The sequence below is a fragment of the Bombina bombina genome, chromosome 11 (assembly GCF_027579735.1).
Source record: "Bombina bombina isolate aBomBom1 chromosome 11, aBomBom1.pri, whole genome shotgun sequence".
NCBI classification, from domain to species: domain Eukaryota; kingdom Metazoa; phylum Chordata; class Amphibia; order Anura; family Bombinatoridae; genus Bombina; species Bombina bombina.
The window spans coordinates 51631408-51647379 of NC_069509.1; the positions used below are offsets into that span (position 1 = coordinate 51631408).

The 15972-nt window shown below is 39.0% G+C and overlaps 1 protein-coding gene across 1 annotated transcript in view; it reads left to right on the forward strand.

Annotated features, from left to right (window-relative positions):
* Window positions 1–15972, forward strand: part of CLUAP1 (clusterin associated protein 1) — a 45962-nt gene that overhangs the window by 24001 nt on the left and 5989 nt on the right. The window contains exons 6-8 of the mRNA XM_053695136.1: window positions 874–957; window positions 9872–10005; window positions 10608–10749. Of these exons, the coding sequence (XP_053551111.1) occupies window positions 874–957; window positions 9872–10005; window positions 10608–10749 (360 nt within the window). The remainder of the gene's footprint in view (window positions 1–873; window positions 958–9871; window positions 10006–10607; window positions 10750–15972) is intronic.

The window sequence follows — 15972 nt, forward strand, 5'->3', positions numbered from 1 at the left end:
GTGTACATCATGGATCCATGATTTTTTATTCTTTTAATCATTGTATAATTTGTATTGCATGTTTTATTGTAAACAGCATATTTTATTGTATAATCTTTGTTAATTAAATATCCTAATTACTTTTATATATCTCTGTCTTCTTTGGCGCTCCTTAAAACTATTTTTTCATATTGATTGTCATTTTAGGGTTTAGCTAAGGACCCTTTATTTGAGGAGCTGTAGATATTTAGTCTAGTGCTGGTAATACTCTTCATTTCTCCTCACATCTTTCTTGCATCCCAAATTTGTTCTTTCATGATTCAGATAGAGAATACAATTTTAAACAACCTTTCAATTTACTTCTATTATAAAATGTTCTTCACTCGCTTGGTATCCTTGTTGACGGAGTAGCGATGCACTAATGAGATTTAGCTGAACACATTGGGTGAGACAAAGACAAGAGGCATATATGTGCAGTGACCAATCAGCAGCTAGCTTCCAGTAGTACATAGCCTCTACTAAGCATACTTAGGAATGCTTTTCAACATAGGATTACTCTCCCTTTAAAGGATTATTACCTGTATGGCTTGTTAATTGGTTAAGGCTAGCTAGCTCTCTTTGCCCTTGTATTGTTTGTTTCATCAAACTATTGGGCGCTCAGGACAAAGAGGTAAAAAGATACTATGAGTATGACCCCAAGTTGTAATTCTGTTTGACACCCTCATCTGAGGCCTGTGACATCCCAGACAAATGTTCTTTTAGGAGGGCGCTAACACATTAATGTGAAATAAAGACAATTGTAATATCATTATTTATTGTATGAGTATAAAAAAGAACACTTTGGTAACTGAGCTAGTGCCCAATCAAATAAGCAGCTCTGTGTCTGTCTTGCAGGAAAAGAGAACAGCTGCCATTGCTCGTCCACTGGAAATAAATGAGACAGAGAAGGTTCTAAGGGCGTCCATCAAAGAAGTCCAGGTAAGTGCATCTGAAGGACGTGCATTCTAATAGCATCCAACCATTATAATGCGTACTCACCTAAATGAGCAGTGATTAGCAGGAATGTCACTTATTAGCAAGTCTTCTTTCTATTTATTTTAATGATTGGCAGTTTTATAAAATGTCACAGAACATAAATTTACAAGCCTACGTCCTGTATGCTCTAAAAACCCTTGTCACATCAATTTGAGCTTTTTAATGGCCTCTTAGTGCAATCAAATGCAAAACTAAAGCAAATTGTAAGCAAATCAACTATAAAGGCCAATGGGCATGTTTATTACATTTTTCCCGTCAGACTGGCAGCAGTTATATTTGCTTTTGTTGCCATAGGGACATTGTGTACAGCAGCGATCTTGCACTGCTGTACGCTCCTTTCCTCTCTCTTTTATATCTATCTATCTTTCCTACTTCCCCCTCCTATTCATTTGTCAGAAAATGAAAAACATGTAGCAGTATTTATTGGATGGAAAAGAGATTAAGAATAGGAAATATAAAGGCTTCTATACACTTTATTGCTCTCTCTTTCATGCTATAGAACAAACTTCTAAAAGCACCTGCTTGACATCACTTAACGCTTTTCTTTTTACCTCTATTCATAACTGTTCATTGGTGAAACATTTCAAGACCACTACAGGATGCATTCAGACTGCTAAAAGCATTTATAATGAAATCCCCTGTCCTGTAATATATTTAATATCTAAAACCTCTTACTATCCTGAATTTAAACCTGGCAGGAGCAGGCATAATGTAGCTTCACACATTAGGATTTCCACACATTATCCAAGTACTTTTCAAAAGCGTTTGGTTAAAAGGGGCAAAAATGTTTTATTCTGTATAAAGCTAAAAGTAAATATAATGCACTTTAGAGCCTTTCACGCTAGTAAACAAAGATCAATTTATGTAAACATTTTGCTTTTTGATCACACAACAATGTAGCAACAGTGCCTTTATGCAAGACTAGTAACAAGGTTACACATTAAATATATAACGGTACAGATTAAATCACTCCTATATAATAATGCTTTTCCTGTAACAGATTAAATTAATCCTTGATCTTCACCTTAATTAGCTGTGATAGCTCTGTCATTTTGTAGTGGTTAAACACATATGCAATTCGATTGATGCTAGATATAGTGATTTCCCATGAAGTGCCCATACACTATTAACAAATAATAATAAACTGTAACCCAATGGGGATTATTAATATAAATATATATTACTTTATTGAACATCCACTTAAAAACATGAGAAAATAGAGAAAAGGAAAAATGTGAGGTTCAAGGGTAATGGTATATACACTTCCTCACCAACCACTTGATATTGACTCTCATATTAGAAGCTTAAAAACAGTTTATGTACTTGAAAAAAACGTTTGTGAGCAAACATTTTCCCTCATTCATATATAAACACTGGGGATAGGAGTACTGGAATTCCCTATGTTGCGTCTTGCATACCTAGGTACTCAAATGTAACCTCCTGCCTGCCCGTCCTCGTGGCTTGTACTACACTGAATACAAATGGAGTTGTGAGTGTGTTATTGCTACTTTGTAATAGAAATATTGAATGAAAGTATTGATAAATGTGAAGTGAACACGGCTTATATATGAAGGATTTGCAAACATTTGTGAGCAAATGTTATTTTATTTATAGGACATTTTAGACAGAAGTCGGCGGAAGGGGTTAACTCAGTCCAGAGCTTTCAGGCAGGGGGTTCTCCATACCGATTACATTTTTTTGCCCATATGGTTAAATGGTTAATATATATATCATGCATGTGGGGGTTCTATGCAAGCGACAATATTCATGTTGGATAGCACAGGTGCGTTCTTTCCCTCTGATAATAGATTTCTTAGAGGGCCTCCACTAAAATTCACGTTTATTCAAGTGCAAAGCTGATGAAGATGAACATTCCACTCAAGTAGTGGAATTTTTGCTTCAAGGGACGTAAAACCTAATGTTCTTTCATGATAGAGCAGACAATTTGAAACCAGTTTCCAATTTACTTCTATTTTCCAATTTGCTTTGTTTTTAGTATATTCTATCATATGTTTAAAGGAACAGCAATAAACTACTGAGAGCTAGCTGAACACATTTGGTAAGCCAACAATAAGAGGCATATATGTGCAGCCACCAAATAGCAGCTAGCTCCCAGTAGTGCATTGTTGCACCTGAGCCGATCTAGATATGCCAAGAGAATGAATTTTATACCCTTTGATTTAGAGCTACAAGTCACTGTGGCATGACCGATCATTCCTTACAAAGGGCTCAGTTAGGTAGCAAGAGAGTACACCTTTAGTTGGAATAGAATAAGGCAGAATGGCTTCTGATTAGTTGTACTGCCGTGCTCTAGAAAAGTAAAACAAAACAATGCTGGGGAAAGGGATAGACTGGGGCCAGGGTAAGGGTTGATACATGGGTGCGGTATTACTAAGTCATTTCAATTTATTAGTGTTATTTGAAGAGCTTCATTGTACAATGATAAAACTAATCAATGACACAGGTTTATGTGAAAAGTCTACTACTGCCTCTTTATGTAGTTACTTTACATGTTTATTCATTTAAATGTATTTATTCCTATTAGTAAAAATATGTAAAGAAGAGTCATGCAAATAATTTGTGTGAATTCATGCAGACTTTGCTGTGTAATTGAAAACAATGTCTCTATAAAATGGCAATATGAAAAAATTAGTGCATAATCTGGCAACAATGTTTAATTTCAAACTAATTGAATAAAATTATTTTGAAAGTTTAGAGCAGTGATTCGCAAAGTGGGCGGTACTGCCCCTGAGGGGCACTAATAAACATAAGAGGTGGAAGGGCGGCACTGGGATTACCATAGGAAGCGCTTATAAGAAAGGTTTGGAAGAGGAAGCTAGAGGGCCCCTCCAAGTATAATAATCATAATTTGTTGTGTTTTATCCTAGATGTGCAACAACTTTCTAACTTTGTATTTGAAGTTTTACTTCTCTTTACTAAGGCTTCGTCAAGCCATTTTCTTCTATTATAGTTCAGGTTTATCAGCAACTTAGACTTTCTCTCACTACGATACGTTGCAGTTACTTGTACTGTAGATTTGCACTATTAAAATTAACTGCAAAGTTTAGAATCATTGTGTAGTAGCAGGAAACACAGCAAAGGCCTGTTGTATTTAAGTTTTCTGTTATCAGAAATAATCTGGTGGTGCACTACATAATATTTTGGTAAGTAGAATACACTTAGTATAAAGTTAATTTATCTATGCTGTAGTACAACTATGCTCCAAGCAAATAAATCAACTCCAGATTGCTTATTATGGCGATTTTCAGACCCCTGCTAAGTGACATGAAACCAGAAATTGGGAAACTTGTACCACTTCACCAAGTTAAAAGCATACACAGCGCTAAAAACGTGATTTGAGAAAGCAACTGTAAAATATATGTCAATTATTAAATTATCATGAAATACACAGATAAAGAATACATTAAGACACCGGTGTCTCTAATACAAACTAATAAAACCTCTATTTCTCTTGTTAAGTGTATCCAGTCCACGGATCATCCATTACTTATGGGATATTAACTCCTCCCCAACAGGAAGTGCAAGAGGATTCACCCAGCAGAGCTGCTATATAGCTCCTCCCCTAACTGCCATTACCAGTCATTCTCTTGCACCCAACGAATAGATAGGATGTGTGAGAGGACTGTGGTGATTATACTTAGTTTCATACCTTCAATCAAAAGTTTGTTATTTTATAATAGCACCGGAGTGTGTTATTCCTTCTCTGGTAGAATTTGAAGAAGAATCTACCTGAGTTTTTCTATGATTTTAGCCGGAGTAGTTAAGATCATATTGCTGTTTCTCGGCCATCTGAGGAGAGGTAAACTTCAGATCAGGGGGACAGTGGGCAGATTAATCTGCAAAGAGGTATGTAGCAGCTTATTATTTTCTGACAATGGAATTGATGAGAAAATTCTGCCATACCGATATAATGTAAACTCAGCCTTAAATGCAGTAGCAGCAACTGGTATCAGGCTGTCATGTATGTATATTTTACACTTCAGTATTCTGGGGAATGGCACTTCACTGGAATTATACTGTATGCATAAAACTTTAGCCTAATTTGCAGGGACTAGCAACAGGCTTTTTAATAACACTCAATTTATTAATGTTAAACGTTTTTTGCTGGCATGTAAAATCGTTTAATTTTCTGAGGTACTGGGTGAAAAAATGTTTTGGGCACTATTTTTTTCCACTTGGCAGTCGTTTTATTTAATTTATGACAGTTTACTGATCTCTCTCACTGTTATGTGTGAGGGGGAGGCTATCAGGGTTAGTTATCCTTTGCTAATGGGAGCAATCCTTTGCTAAAATTGTGTTTTTTTTTACAAAGATTTGATGCTATAACTTTTCAGTTTATTAATTTTCAACTGTCATAACTTTTTCTGTGCTTCTTATAGGCACAGTACGTTTTCATATTATAGTAAATTACTTGAAAAGTATTTCCAAGTTGCTAGTTTATTTGCTAGTGTGTTAAACATGTCTGATTCAGAGGAAGATGCCAGCCTACTAGGTTGGGGCGCTGTCTGGAATTCTCTGAAGGCTCAGGGACAATGGAATCAGGAGGAGAGTCTCCTACCAATAAACATTCTGGAATTGAGAGCAGTTCTCAATGCCCTTCTGGCTTGGCCCCAGTTAAATCACGACTGTAGCTTACATCAACCATCAGGGAGGGACAAGAAGCTCTCTAGCAATGATGGAAGTATCAAAGATAATTCGCTGGGCAGAGTCTCACTCTTGCCACCTGTCAGCAATCCACATCCCGGGAGTGGAGAACTGGGAGGCGGATTTCTTAAGTCGTCAGACTTTTCATCCGGGGGAGTGGGAACTTCATCCGGAGGTCTTTGCCCAAATACTTCGACGTTGGGGCAAACCAGAGATAGATCTCATGGCGTCTCGACAGAACGCCAAGCTTCCTCGTTAAGGGTCCAGATCCAGGGATCCGGGAGCGGTTCTGATAGATGCTTTGACAGCACCTTGGACCTTCGGGATGGCTTATGTGTTTCCACCCTTCCCGATGCTTCCTCGATTGATTGCCAGAATCAAACAGGAGAGAGCATCAGTGATTCTAATAGCGCCTGCATGGCCACGCAGGACTTGGTATGCAGATCTAGTGGACATGTCATCCTGTCCACCTTGGTCGCTACCTCTGAAACAGGACCTTCTGATCCAGGGTCCCTTCAAACATCAAAATCTAATTTCTCTGAAGCTGACTGCTTGGAAATTGAACGCTTGATTTGATCAAAACGTGGTTTTTCTGAGTCAGTTATTGATACCTTAATACAGGCTAGGAAGCCTGTTACCAGAAAAATTTACCATAAGATATGGCGCAAATACTTATATTGGTGCGAATCCAAGAGTTACTCATGGAGTAAGGTTAGGATTCCGAGGATATTGTCTTTTCTACAAGAAGGTTTAGAAAAGGGTTTATCCGCTAGTTCCTTAAAGGGACAGATTTCAGCTCTGTCCATTCTTTTACACAAACGTCTGTCAGAAGTTCCGGACGTTCAAGCTTTTTGTCAGGCTTTAGCTAGGATCAAGCCTGTGTTTAAAACTGTTGCTCCACCATGGAGTTTGAACTTAGTTCTTAATGTTTTACAGGGGGTTCCGTTTGAACCCCTTCATTCCATTGATATCAAGTTGTTATTTTGGAAAGTTCTGTTTTTAATGGCGATTTCCTCGGATCGAAGAGTCTCTGAGTTATCTGCCTTACATTGTGATTCTCCTTATATGATTTTTCATTCAGACAAGGTAGTTCTGCGTACTAAACCTGGGTTCCTACCTAAGGTGGTCACTAACAGGAATATCAATCAAGAGATTGTGGTTCCATCTTTGTGTCCTAATCCTTCTTCGAAAAAGGAACGTCTGCTACACAATCTAGATGTAGTCCGTGCCCTGAAATTTTATCTACAGGCAACTAAGGATTTTCGACAAACGTCTTCCCTGTTTGTCGTTTATTCTGGTCAGAGGAGAGGCCAAAAAGCTTCGGCTACCTCTCTCTCCTTTTGGCTTCGTAGCATAATACGGTTAGCCTATGAGACTGCTGGACAGCAGCCTCCTGAAAGAATTACAGCACATTCTACTAGAGCTGTGGCTTCCACTTGGGCCTTTAAGAATGAGGCTTCTGTTGAACAGATTTGCAAGGCTGCAACTTGGTCTTCTCTTCATACTTTTTCCAAATTTTACAAATTTGACACTTTTGCTTCTTCGGAGGCTGTTTTTGGGAGAAAGGTTCTTCAGGCAGTGGTTCCTTCCGTATAAAGAGCCTGCCTGTCCCTCCCGTCATCCGTGTACTTTAGCTTTGGTATTGGTATCCCATAAGTAATGGATGATCCGTGGACTGGATACACTTAACAAGAGAAAACATAATTTATGCTTACCTGATAAATTTATTTCTCTTGTAGTGTATCCAGTCCACGGCCCGCCCTGTCACTTTAAGGCAGGTAATTTTTCCATTAAACTACAGTCACCACTGCACCCTATGGTTTTCCTTTCTCTGCATGTTTTCGGTCGAATGACTGGTAATGGCAGTTAGGGGAGGAGCTATATAGCAGCTCTGCTGGGTGAATCCTCTTGCACTTCCTGTTGGGGAGGAGTTAATATCCCATAAGTAATGGATGATCCGTGGACTGGATACACTACAAGAGAAATAAATTTATCAGGTAAGCATAAATTATGTTATAAAAACTTTACTTCAAAGACATTAAAGCATATAAACGACATAATCACTTTGGATAACTATCTGTATATAGCTAACATGTATAAATATATGCTGAAATACAAATTACTTCGCAAAGTCCTTATGTTGTATACGAATATAGGTTCAAATTCATTATTTTGATATGAAATTAATTTGATATAAAATAAGTAAAAAGACACTTACTAGTCAAAAAAGTCTATCTCTTCAATAGCTGGTCTAGTCAAAAAAGTATATCTCTTCAATAGCTGGTCTAGTCAAAAAAGTCTATCTCTTCAATAGCTGGTCTAGTCAACAAGTCTATCTCTTTAATAGCTGGTCTAGTCAAAAAAGTCTATCTCTTCAATAGCTGGTCTGATCTCAAAACGGTCATGTGACCTAATTTAGGTCAAGCAGCAGTTGAATCTTGAAAATCATTTGGAAGCTAATAATCCAGTAGAAATAAAGTATCTGAAAATAAAAATTTGTGTGCTCACATAAAGCCCCTCAAGTCTCGTTATAAAACATTGCAGCAGGGACGTATTATGGCCTAGGCCAACAAGGCCGGTGCCTGGGGCAGCAGATTTGGGAGGGGCAGCACATATGCCCTATCCTTTCTCTAAAAGCAAGCACACAGTACAGTGAGCGATTAAGTACAGGCTTTTACAGAGAAGACAAGGCACATGCGCTGATTAAGATCGCTCTTCACAGGCAGTGCTCCTTTAAACCATTGCTTCATTTCGAGCCGCCGGCATATTTGCAGTGGAAGCGTTCTTGGTGAGAAACTTGCCCGGGGATATGCTTACAAGGTGAGGCTGGAGGAGAAGACCTTGTGCTGATATGCTGCCTCCCCTTGTCAGCTGTGGTGGGTCAGCGAGGGCAGTGCTTATTGCAGGTCTTAGTAACTAACAGACTGGATGTGTCTGTGCACTGCTTAGATCAGCTTGTTATGTCTAATCACAAACTCTCAGTGCTAATGTATGTTAGCTACTAATAACTAGATTTCTCTGCATTCAGGAATCCACGGAGTAAATAGCAAACGGACGCTTAAAAAGTTTAATTACTTGAATGATGGTAATTACTGTATGTTGTTGCATGTAAATGGCAGTGATTGTTTCAAAGTGTATTCTTCTTTCCCTCCCTTCCTCTCTCCCTTCTGTCCCTTTCTCCCTCCATTCCTCCCTCAACTCACTCCCTCCCTTCTTTCTTTCCCTCCCTTCTTTCTTTCCCTCCCTTCTTTCTTTCCCTCCCTTCTTTCTTTCCCTCCCTCCCTTCTTTCTTTCCCTCCCTTCCTCCTTTCCCTCCCTTCTTTCCCTCCCTTCTTTCACTCCCCCCTTTTCTCCTCTCCCTCCCCACTTTTCTCTTTCTTTCCTTCCTCTCTCCCTCTCTCTCCCTCCCTTATTTCCTTTCTCTCCCTTTTCTCTCCTCCCCTTCTTTTCTCTCCTCCCCTTCTTTTCTCTCCTCCCCTTCTTTTCTCTCCCTTCCTTCTTTCCTTTCTCTCCCTTTTCTCCCCTCCCCTTCTTTTCTCTCCCTTCCCTCAGGGAGAAAATGTTATGAGATGCATGCAATTCAGCCCACCTGTATGCAAGTGTTTTGTTAGCCTATTTTCTTTACACACTGACCCAAAAAAATATTAAGGGGAAAAAAGCCTTTGGGCAGGGAGGCAGCAGAATTTTGAATGCCTAGGGCAGCACAAAACCTAAATACACCACTGCCTCGCCTTAAAAGTGATAATGTCTTGTCCAGTTCCACTATGTATTAGGGAATCTTCTATTATCAAACATGTTTTCACTACACTGGATAGAATACACATTGCCACTCCACGGTAGTGTAACGGATTTTCCGTCACTGTATATACTCTCACTCTGTTGGGTAAAATAAAGTAGCCCAAATCACAGATATAGTGATGGCATAAGTGGTATTTTGCTGTTACTTTAGGGGGCAACGAAGGTGAGTTTATAGAACCAAGGGGGCAGTGACCTGAAAAAGTTTGGGAACCACTGGTTTAGAGCAACTACATTGAACTAGTCTGATATATGTCCCTGGGAATTTTTGTTTCAGTCACTTTATACATCCATAATGATGAGTAATATTCCTGTCAAAGGCCCACGTCATAAATAGATCATCTATTCTGGGTTTACAGGAGTCTGTTTTACTGCTTGTCTGTATTCCTCTCTCCAGGAACAAGTCCAAAAGACGAAGGATCTGCTAAGCAATGTGGCATCTGACGAGGCAAACCTTGAGTCCAAGATTGAAAAACGCAAACAGGAGCTGGAAAGGAACCGAAAACGACTGCAAACTTTACAGAGTGTCAGGTGAAAGCTTCTTTAAATATTCACTTTCCTCAGAATTACATCTATTCATGTGGGCTGGAAGTAATATTATCTCTGTATGTTTAGTGATATGATTGGTCACGTATGTGAGAAATTACAAATAGTCCTAACTGACCACAATCAAGGGACGTATTATATGTAGCTATTGAGGCAATTAGCCTTTTGTACTGAATACTTAGGTTCCAGAATGTGTTTTTTAGCCTTGGGACATGCACAATTTTTACAACAAAAGCAAGTGAGAACAAGAAAAGTAATGTGTCCAAAAACTTCTTATGAATATATGTGTGTAAAATACATTTGTTAAAAACACTGCTAACCATCCATACACATCACCCAGGTACTAAGGGACAAACTGGTATCCTCTAGATATTAGACCGTAAAAGCCAGAGTAACAATCCGTCCTTCACCCTGATCTAATGTGGGGTTGTCTGTAATACTGTGAAAAAGTCCTACTTCCCTATGTGTTGTATGCAGAATGACTTCCAACATTTGTTTCACCAAAATATTGTTACCCACACGCAGCTTTCACACTATTAATGATGTGTGTGTCAGAGGTTAATGTTGTTATACTTGTGTCTTCACAGACCTGCATTTATGGATGAGTATGAGAAGATCGAAGAGGAGCTGACAAAGCAATATGAAGTTTATGTGGAAAAGTATCGCAATCTCTGCTTCCTGGAGCAGCAACTTGAGGATCACCACCGGATTGAGCAGGAGCGTTTTGAGGTCAGGATATGTCTGATCTCACAGAACATCTTTTGTTTCAGATAACTGAAAAACAATGTGTTTAAGATGTTGGGAAAGACCTGTAGTTTACATGTATGTGTATAAGGGGTCTAGGGGTTAAAGTAGGTGAATGCAGAAGAGGACTGAGCTGTTACCTTAGCGTGCAAAGGAAATAATAGACGTGAAGCAGCCCATTTCATATAGGAGCTTCAGACGCTATTGTATCACACAGATTCTTAATTTGGAACTAGGGATCCCTTTTCTCAGATCTGGTCAAAAACACATGTATTTCTGGAAATTTACATGACAGCAGTCTTTAGGCCAGGATGGCGTATAGAGCTAAGAGCTGAAATAAAGTTCATTGCTCCCAATAATTTTATTCATTATAATTATTGTTGCCTCTATACTAATAGTGCCATATAGACATCTTCATAGCACAAGCCCCTTAATATCATGAAGGGACACTAAACAATAAATAAATGCTAGATATAATGATGTATTCAAAGCACATATTAGTCTGAGGATAGTATGCAGATGTATTTTTTACATTTTATTTTAGAAATAAATGTAAAGTTTTATTTGCTATAAAGAAATGGGCGTGGCCATATTGTAACCACTGTTTTTCATGGGGCATGGGTTTTATAAAGGGTGCAAACTATAGCTGTGCAGAATATACCATTGCTAAAGGAACTTTAAAACCCATAAAATATTTACAGTATTAGCTTCTTTATAATTTACTAACTGGCTTCAGTGGGGATATGAGACAAGAACAACAGTCTTTTTACCACACATAATTACACATGTGAATCAATCAGAAAAGTGTTTTAAATTCCTCATTTCCAGTCACTAAAGAAGGTGTCGGAAATCAAACCTACACCCAGGAGTCATAGAAAACCAAACTTATAGACACTAAAATACCAAGGAACATTCTTCTGTAATACAGACCACCACTGGGTAATAGAATACTTCTAATTATATGAGGATTTGCAGGTTCAGGGGGTCTCATTTATCAGCTTTAAATTGCTTTAATTATTTCTTTCATGTAATTAGCAAGAGTCCATGAGCTAGTGACGCATGGGATATACATTCCTACCAGGAGGGGCAAAGTTTCCCAAACCTCAAAATGCCTATAAATACACCCCTCACCACACCCACAAATCAGTTTTACAAACTTTGCCTCCCGTGGAGGTGGTGAAGTAAGTTTGTGCTAGATTCTACGTTGATATGCGCTTCGCAGCAGGCTGGAGCCCGGTTTTCCTCTCAGTGTGCAGTGAATGTCAGAGGGATGTGAAGAGAGTATTGCCTATTTGAATTCAATGGTCTCCTTCTATGGGATCTATTTCATAGGTTCTCTGTTATCGGTCGTAGAGATTCATCTCTTACCTCCCTTTTCAGATCGACGATATACTCTTATATCCATTACCTCTACTGATTCTCGTTTCAGTACTGGTTTGGCTTTCTACTACATGTAGATGAGTGTCCTGGGGTAAGTAAGTCTTATTTTTTGTGACACTCTAAGCTATGGTTGGGCACTTTTATATAAAGTTCTAAATATATGTGTTTAAACATTTATTTGCCTTGATTCAGGATGATCAATATTCCTTATTTCAGACAGTCAGTTTCATTATTTGGGATAATGCATATGAACATTTTTTCTTACCTTAAAATTGACTTTTTCCCTGTGGGCTGTTAGGCTCGCGGGGGCTGAAAATGCTTAATTTTATTGCGTCATTCTTGGCGCAGACTTTTTCGGCGCAAAAAAATTCTTTGTCATTTCCGGCGTCATACTTGTCGCCGGATGTTGTTCGTGTTTGCGTCATTTTTTTGACATTTTGCGCCAAAAATGTCGGTGTCACCGGATGTGGCGTCATTCTTGCCGCCAAAAGCATTTAGGCGCCAATAATGTGGGCGTCTTTTTTTGGTGCTAAAAAATGTGGGCGTCATTATTGTCTCCACCTTTTCTCACATTATTTAAGTCTCATTTTTCTTTTGCTTCTGGTTGCTAGAGGCTTGTTCATTGGCATTTTTTCCCATTTCTGAAACTGTCTTTTAAGGAATTTGATAGATTTTGCTTTATATGTTGTTTTTTCTCTTACATATTGCAAGATGTCTCAGATTGACCCTGGATCAGAAGCTACTTCTGGAAAAACGCTGCCTGATGCTGGTTCTACCAAAGTTAAGTATATTTGCTGTAAACTTGTGGTAACTGTTCCTCCGGCTGTAGTTTGTGATGAATGTCATGATAAGCTTGCTAATGCAGATAGTATTTCCATTAGTAATATTCCATTACCTGTTGCTGTTCCATCAACATCTAATACTCAGGATGTTCCTGTTAATATAAGAGATTTTGTTTCTAAATCTATTAGGAAGGCTATGTCTGTTATTCCTCCTTCCAGTAAACGTAAAAGGTCTTTGAAAACTTCACATTTTTCAGATGAATTTTTAAATGAACATCATCATTCTGATTTGTCTGTTTCTGATGATGATTTTTCTGGTTCAGAGGATTCTGTCTCAGATATTGACACTGATAAATCTTCATATTTATTTAAAATGGAATTTATTCGTTCTTTACTTAAACAAGTTTTAATCGCATTAGAGATGGAGGAATCTAGTCCTCTTGATACTAAATCCACTAAGCGTTTAAATTCGGTTTTTAAACCTCCTACAGTTATTCCGGAAGTTTTTCCTGTCCCTGATGCTATTTCTGAAGTAATTTCTAGGGAATGGAATAATCTGGGTAATTCATTTACTCCTTCTAAAAGGTTTAAGAAATTGTATCCTGTGCCATCTGACAGATTAGAGTTTTGGGACAAAATCCCTAAAGTTGATGGGGCTATCTCTACTCTCGCTTAACGTACTACTATTCCTACGGCAGATAGTACTTCCTTTTAAGGATCCTTTAGATAGGAAGATTGAATCCTTTCTAAGGAAAGCTTATTTATGTTCAGGTAATCTTCTTAGGCCTGCTATTTCTTTGGCTGATGTTGCGGCAGCTTCCACTTTTTGGTTGGAGGCTTTGGCACAACAAGTGTCAGATCATAATACTCATAGCATTGTTAAACTTCTTCAACATGCTAATAACTTTATTTGTGATGCCATCTTTGATATCATTAGAGTTGATGTCAGGTATATGTCTTTAGCTATTTTAGCTAGAAGAGCTTTATGGCTTAAAACTTGGAATGCAGATATGTCTTCTAAGTCAACTTTGCTTTCCCTTTCTTTCCAAGGTAATAAATTGTTTGGTTCCCAGTTGGATTCTATTATTTCAACTGTTACTGGGGGGAAAGGAACTTTTTTACCTCAGGATAAAAAATCTAAAGGTAAATATAGGGCGGCTAATCGTTTTCGTTCCTTTCGTCAGAATAAGGAACAGAAGCCTGATCCTTCCCCTAAAGGAACGGTTTCTGTTTGGAAACCATCTCCAGTCTGGAATAAATCCAAGCCTTTCAGAAAGCCAAAGCCAGCTCCCAAGTCCACATGAAGGTGCGGCCCTCATTCCAGCACAGCTGGTAGGGGGCAGATTACGATTTTTCAAAGAAATTTGGATCAATTCGATTCACAGTCTTTGGATTCAGAACATTGTTTCTCAAGGGTACAGAATAGGTTTCAAGGTAAGGCCTCCTGCAAGAAGATTTTTTCTTTCTCGCATTCCAATAAACCCAGTGAAGGCTCAAGCATTTCTGAAATGTGTTTCAGATCTAGAGTTGGCTGGAGTAATTGTGCCAGTTCCAGTTCTGGAACAGGGTCTGGGGTTTTACTCCAATCTATTCATTGTACCAAAGAAGGAGAATTCCTTCAGACCAGTTCTGGATTTAAAAATATTGAATCGTTATGTAAGGATACCAACATTCAAATGGTAACTATAAGGACTATTCTGCCTTTTGTTCAGCAAGGGCATTATATGTCCACAATAGATTTACAGGATGCTTATCTGCATATTCCGATTCATCCAGATCACTTTCAGTTTCTGAGATTCTCTTTTCTAGACGAGCATTACCAGTTTGTGGCTCTGCCGTTCGGCCTAGCAACAGCTCCAAGGATTTTTTCAAAGGTGCTCGGTGCCCTTCTATCTGTAATCAGAGAGCAGCGTATTGTGGTATCTCCTTATTTGGACGATATCTTGGTACTTGCTCAGTCTTCACATTTAGCAGAATTTCATACGAATCGACTTGTGTCATTTCTTCAAGAACATGGTTGGAGGATCAATTTACCAAAGAGTTCATTGATTCCTCAGACAAGGGTAACCTTTTTAGGTTTCCAAATAAATTCAGTGTCCATGACTTTGTCTCTGACGGACAAGAGATGTCTGAAATTGGTTTCAGCTTGTCGAAACCTTCAGTCTCAATCATTCCCTAAGGTAGCCTTATGCATGGAAATTCTAGGTCTTATGACTGCTGCAACGCGATCCCCTTTGCTCGTTTTCACATGCGACTCTTCAGCTTTGTATGTTGAACCAGTGGTGCAGGGATTATACAAAGATATCGCAGTTAATATCTTTAAATCCGATTGTACAACACTCTCTGACGTGGTGGACAGATCACCATCGTTTAGTTCAAGGGGCTTCTTTTGTTCTTCCAACCTAGACTGTGGTCTCAACAGATGCGAGTCTGACAGGTTGGGGAGCTGTATGGGGGTCTCTGACAGCGCAGGGGGTTTGGGAATCTCAGGAGGCGAGATTACCAATCAACATTTTGGAACTCTGTGCGATTTTCAGAGCTCTTCAGTCATGGCCTCTTCTGAAGAGAGAATCGTTCATTTGTTTTCAGACGGACAATGTCACAACCGTGGCATATGTCAATCATCAAGGGGGGACTCACAGTCCTCTGGCTATGAAAGAAGTATCTTGGATACTTGTATTGGCGGAATCCAGCTCCTGTCTAATTTCTGCGGTTCACATCCCAGGTATAGACAATTGGGAAGCGGATTATCTCAGTCGCCAGGCGTTACATCCGGGCGAATGGTCTCTTCACCCAGAGGTATTTCTTCAGATTATTCAAATCTGGAGTCTTCCAGAAATAGATCTGATGGCCTCTCATCTAAACAAGAAACTTCCCAGGTATTTGTCCAGATCCAGGGATCCTCAGGCGGAGGCAGTGGATGCATTGTCACTTCCTTGGAAGTATCATCCTGCCTATATCTTTCCGCCTCTAGTTCTTCTTCCAAAAATGATCTCCAAGATTCTAAAAGAGCGTTCGTTTGTTCTGCTGGTGGCTCCAGCATGGC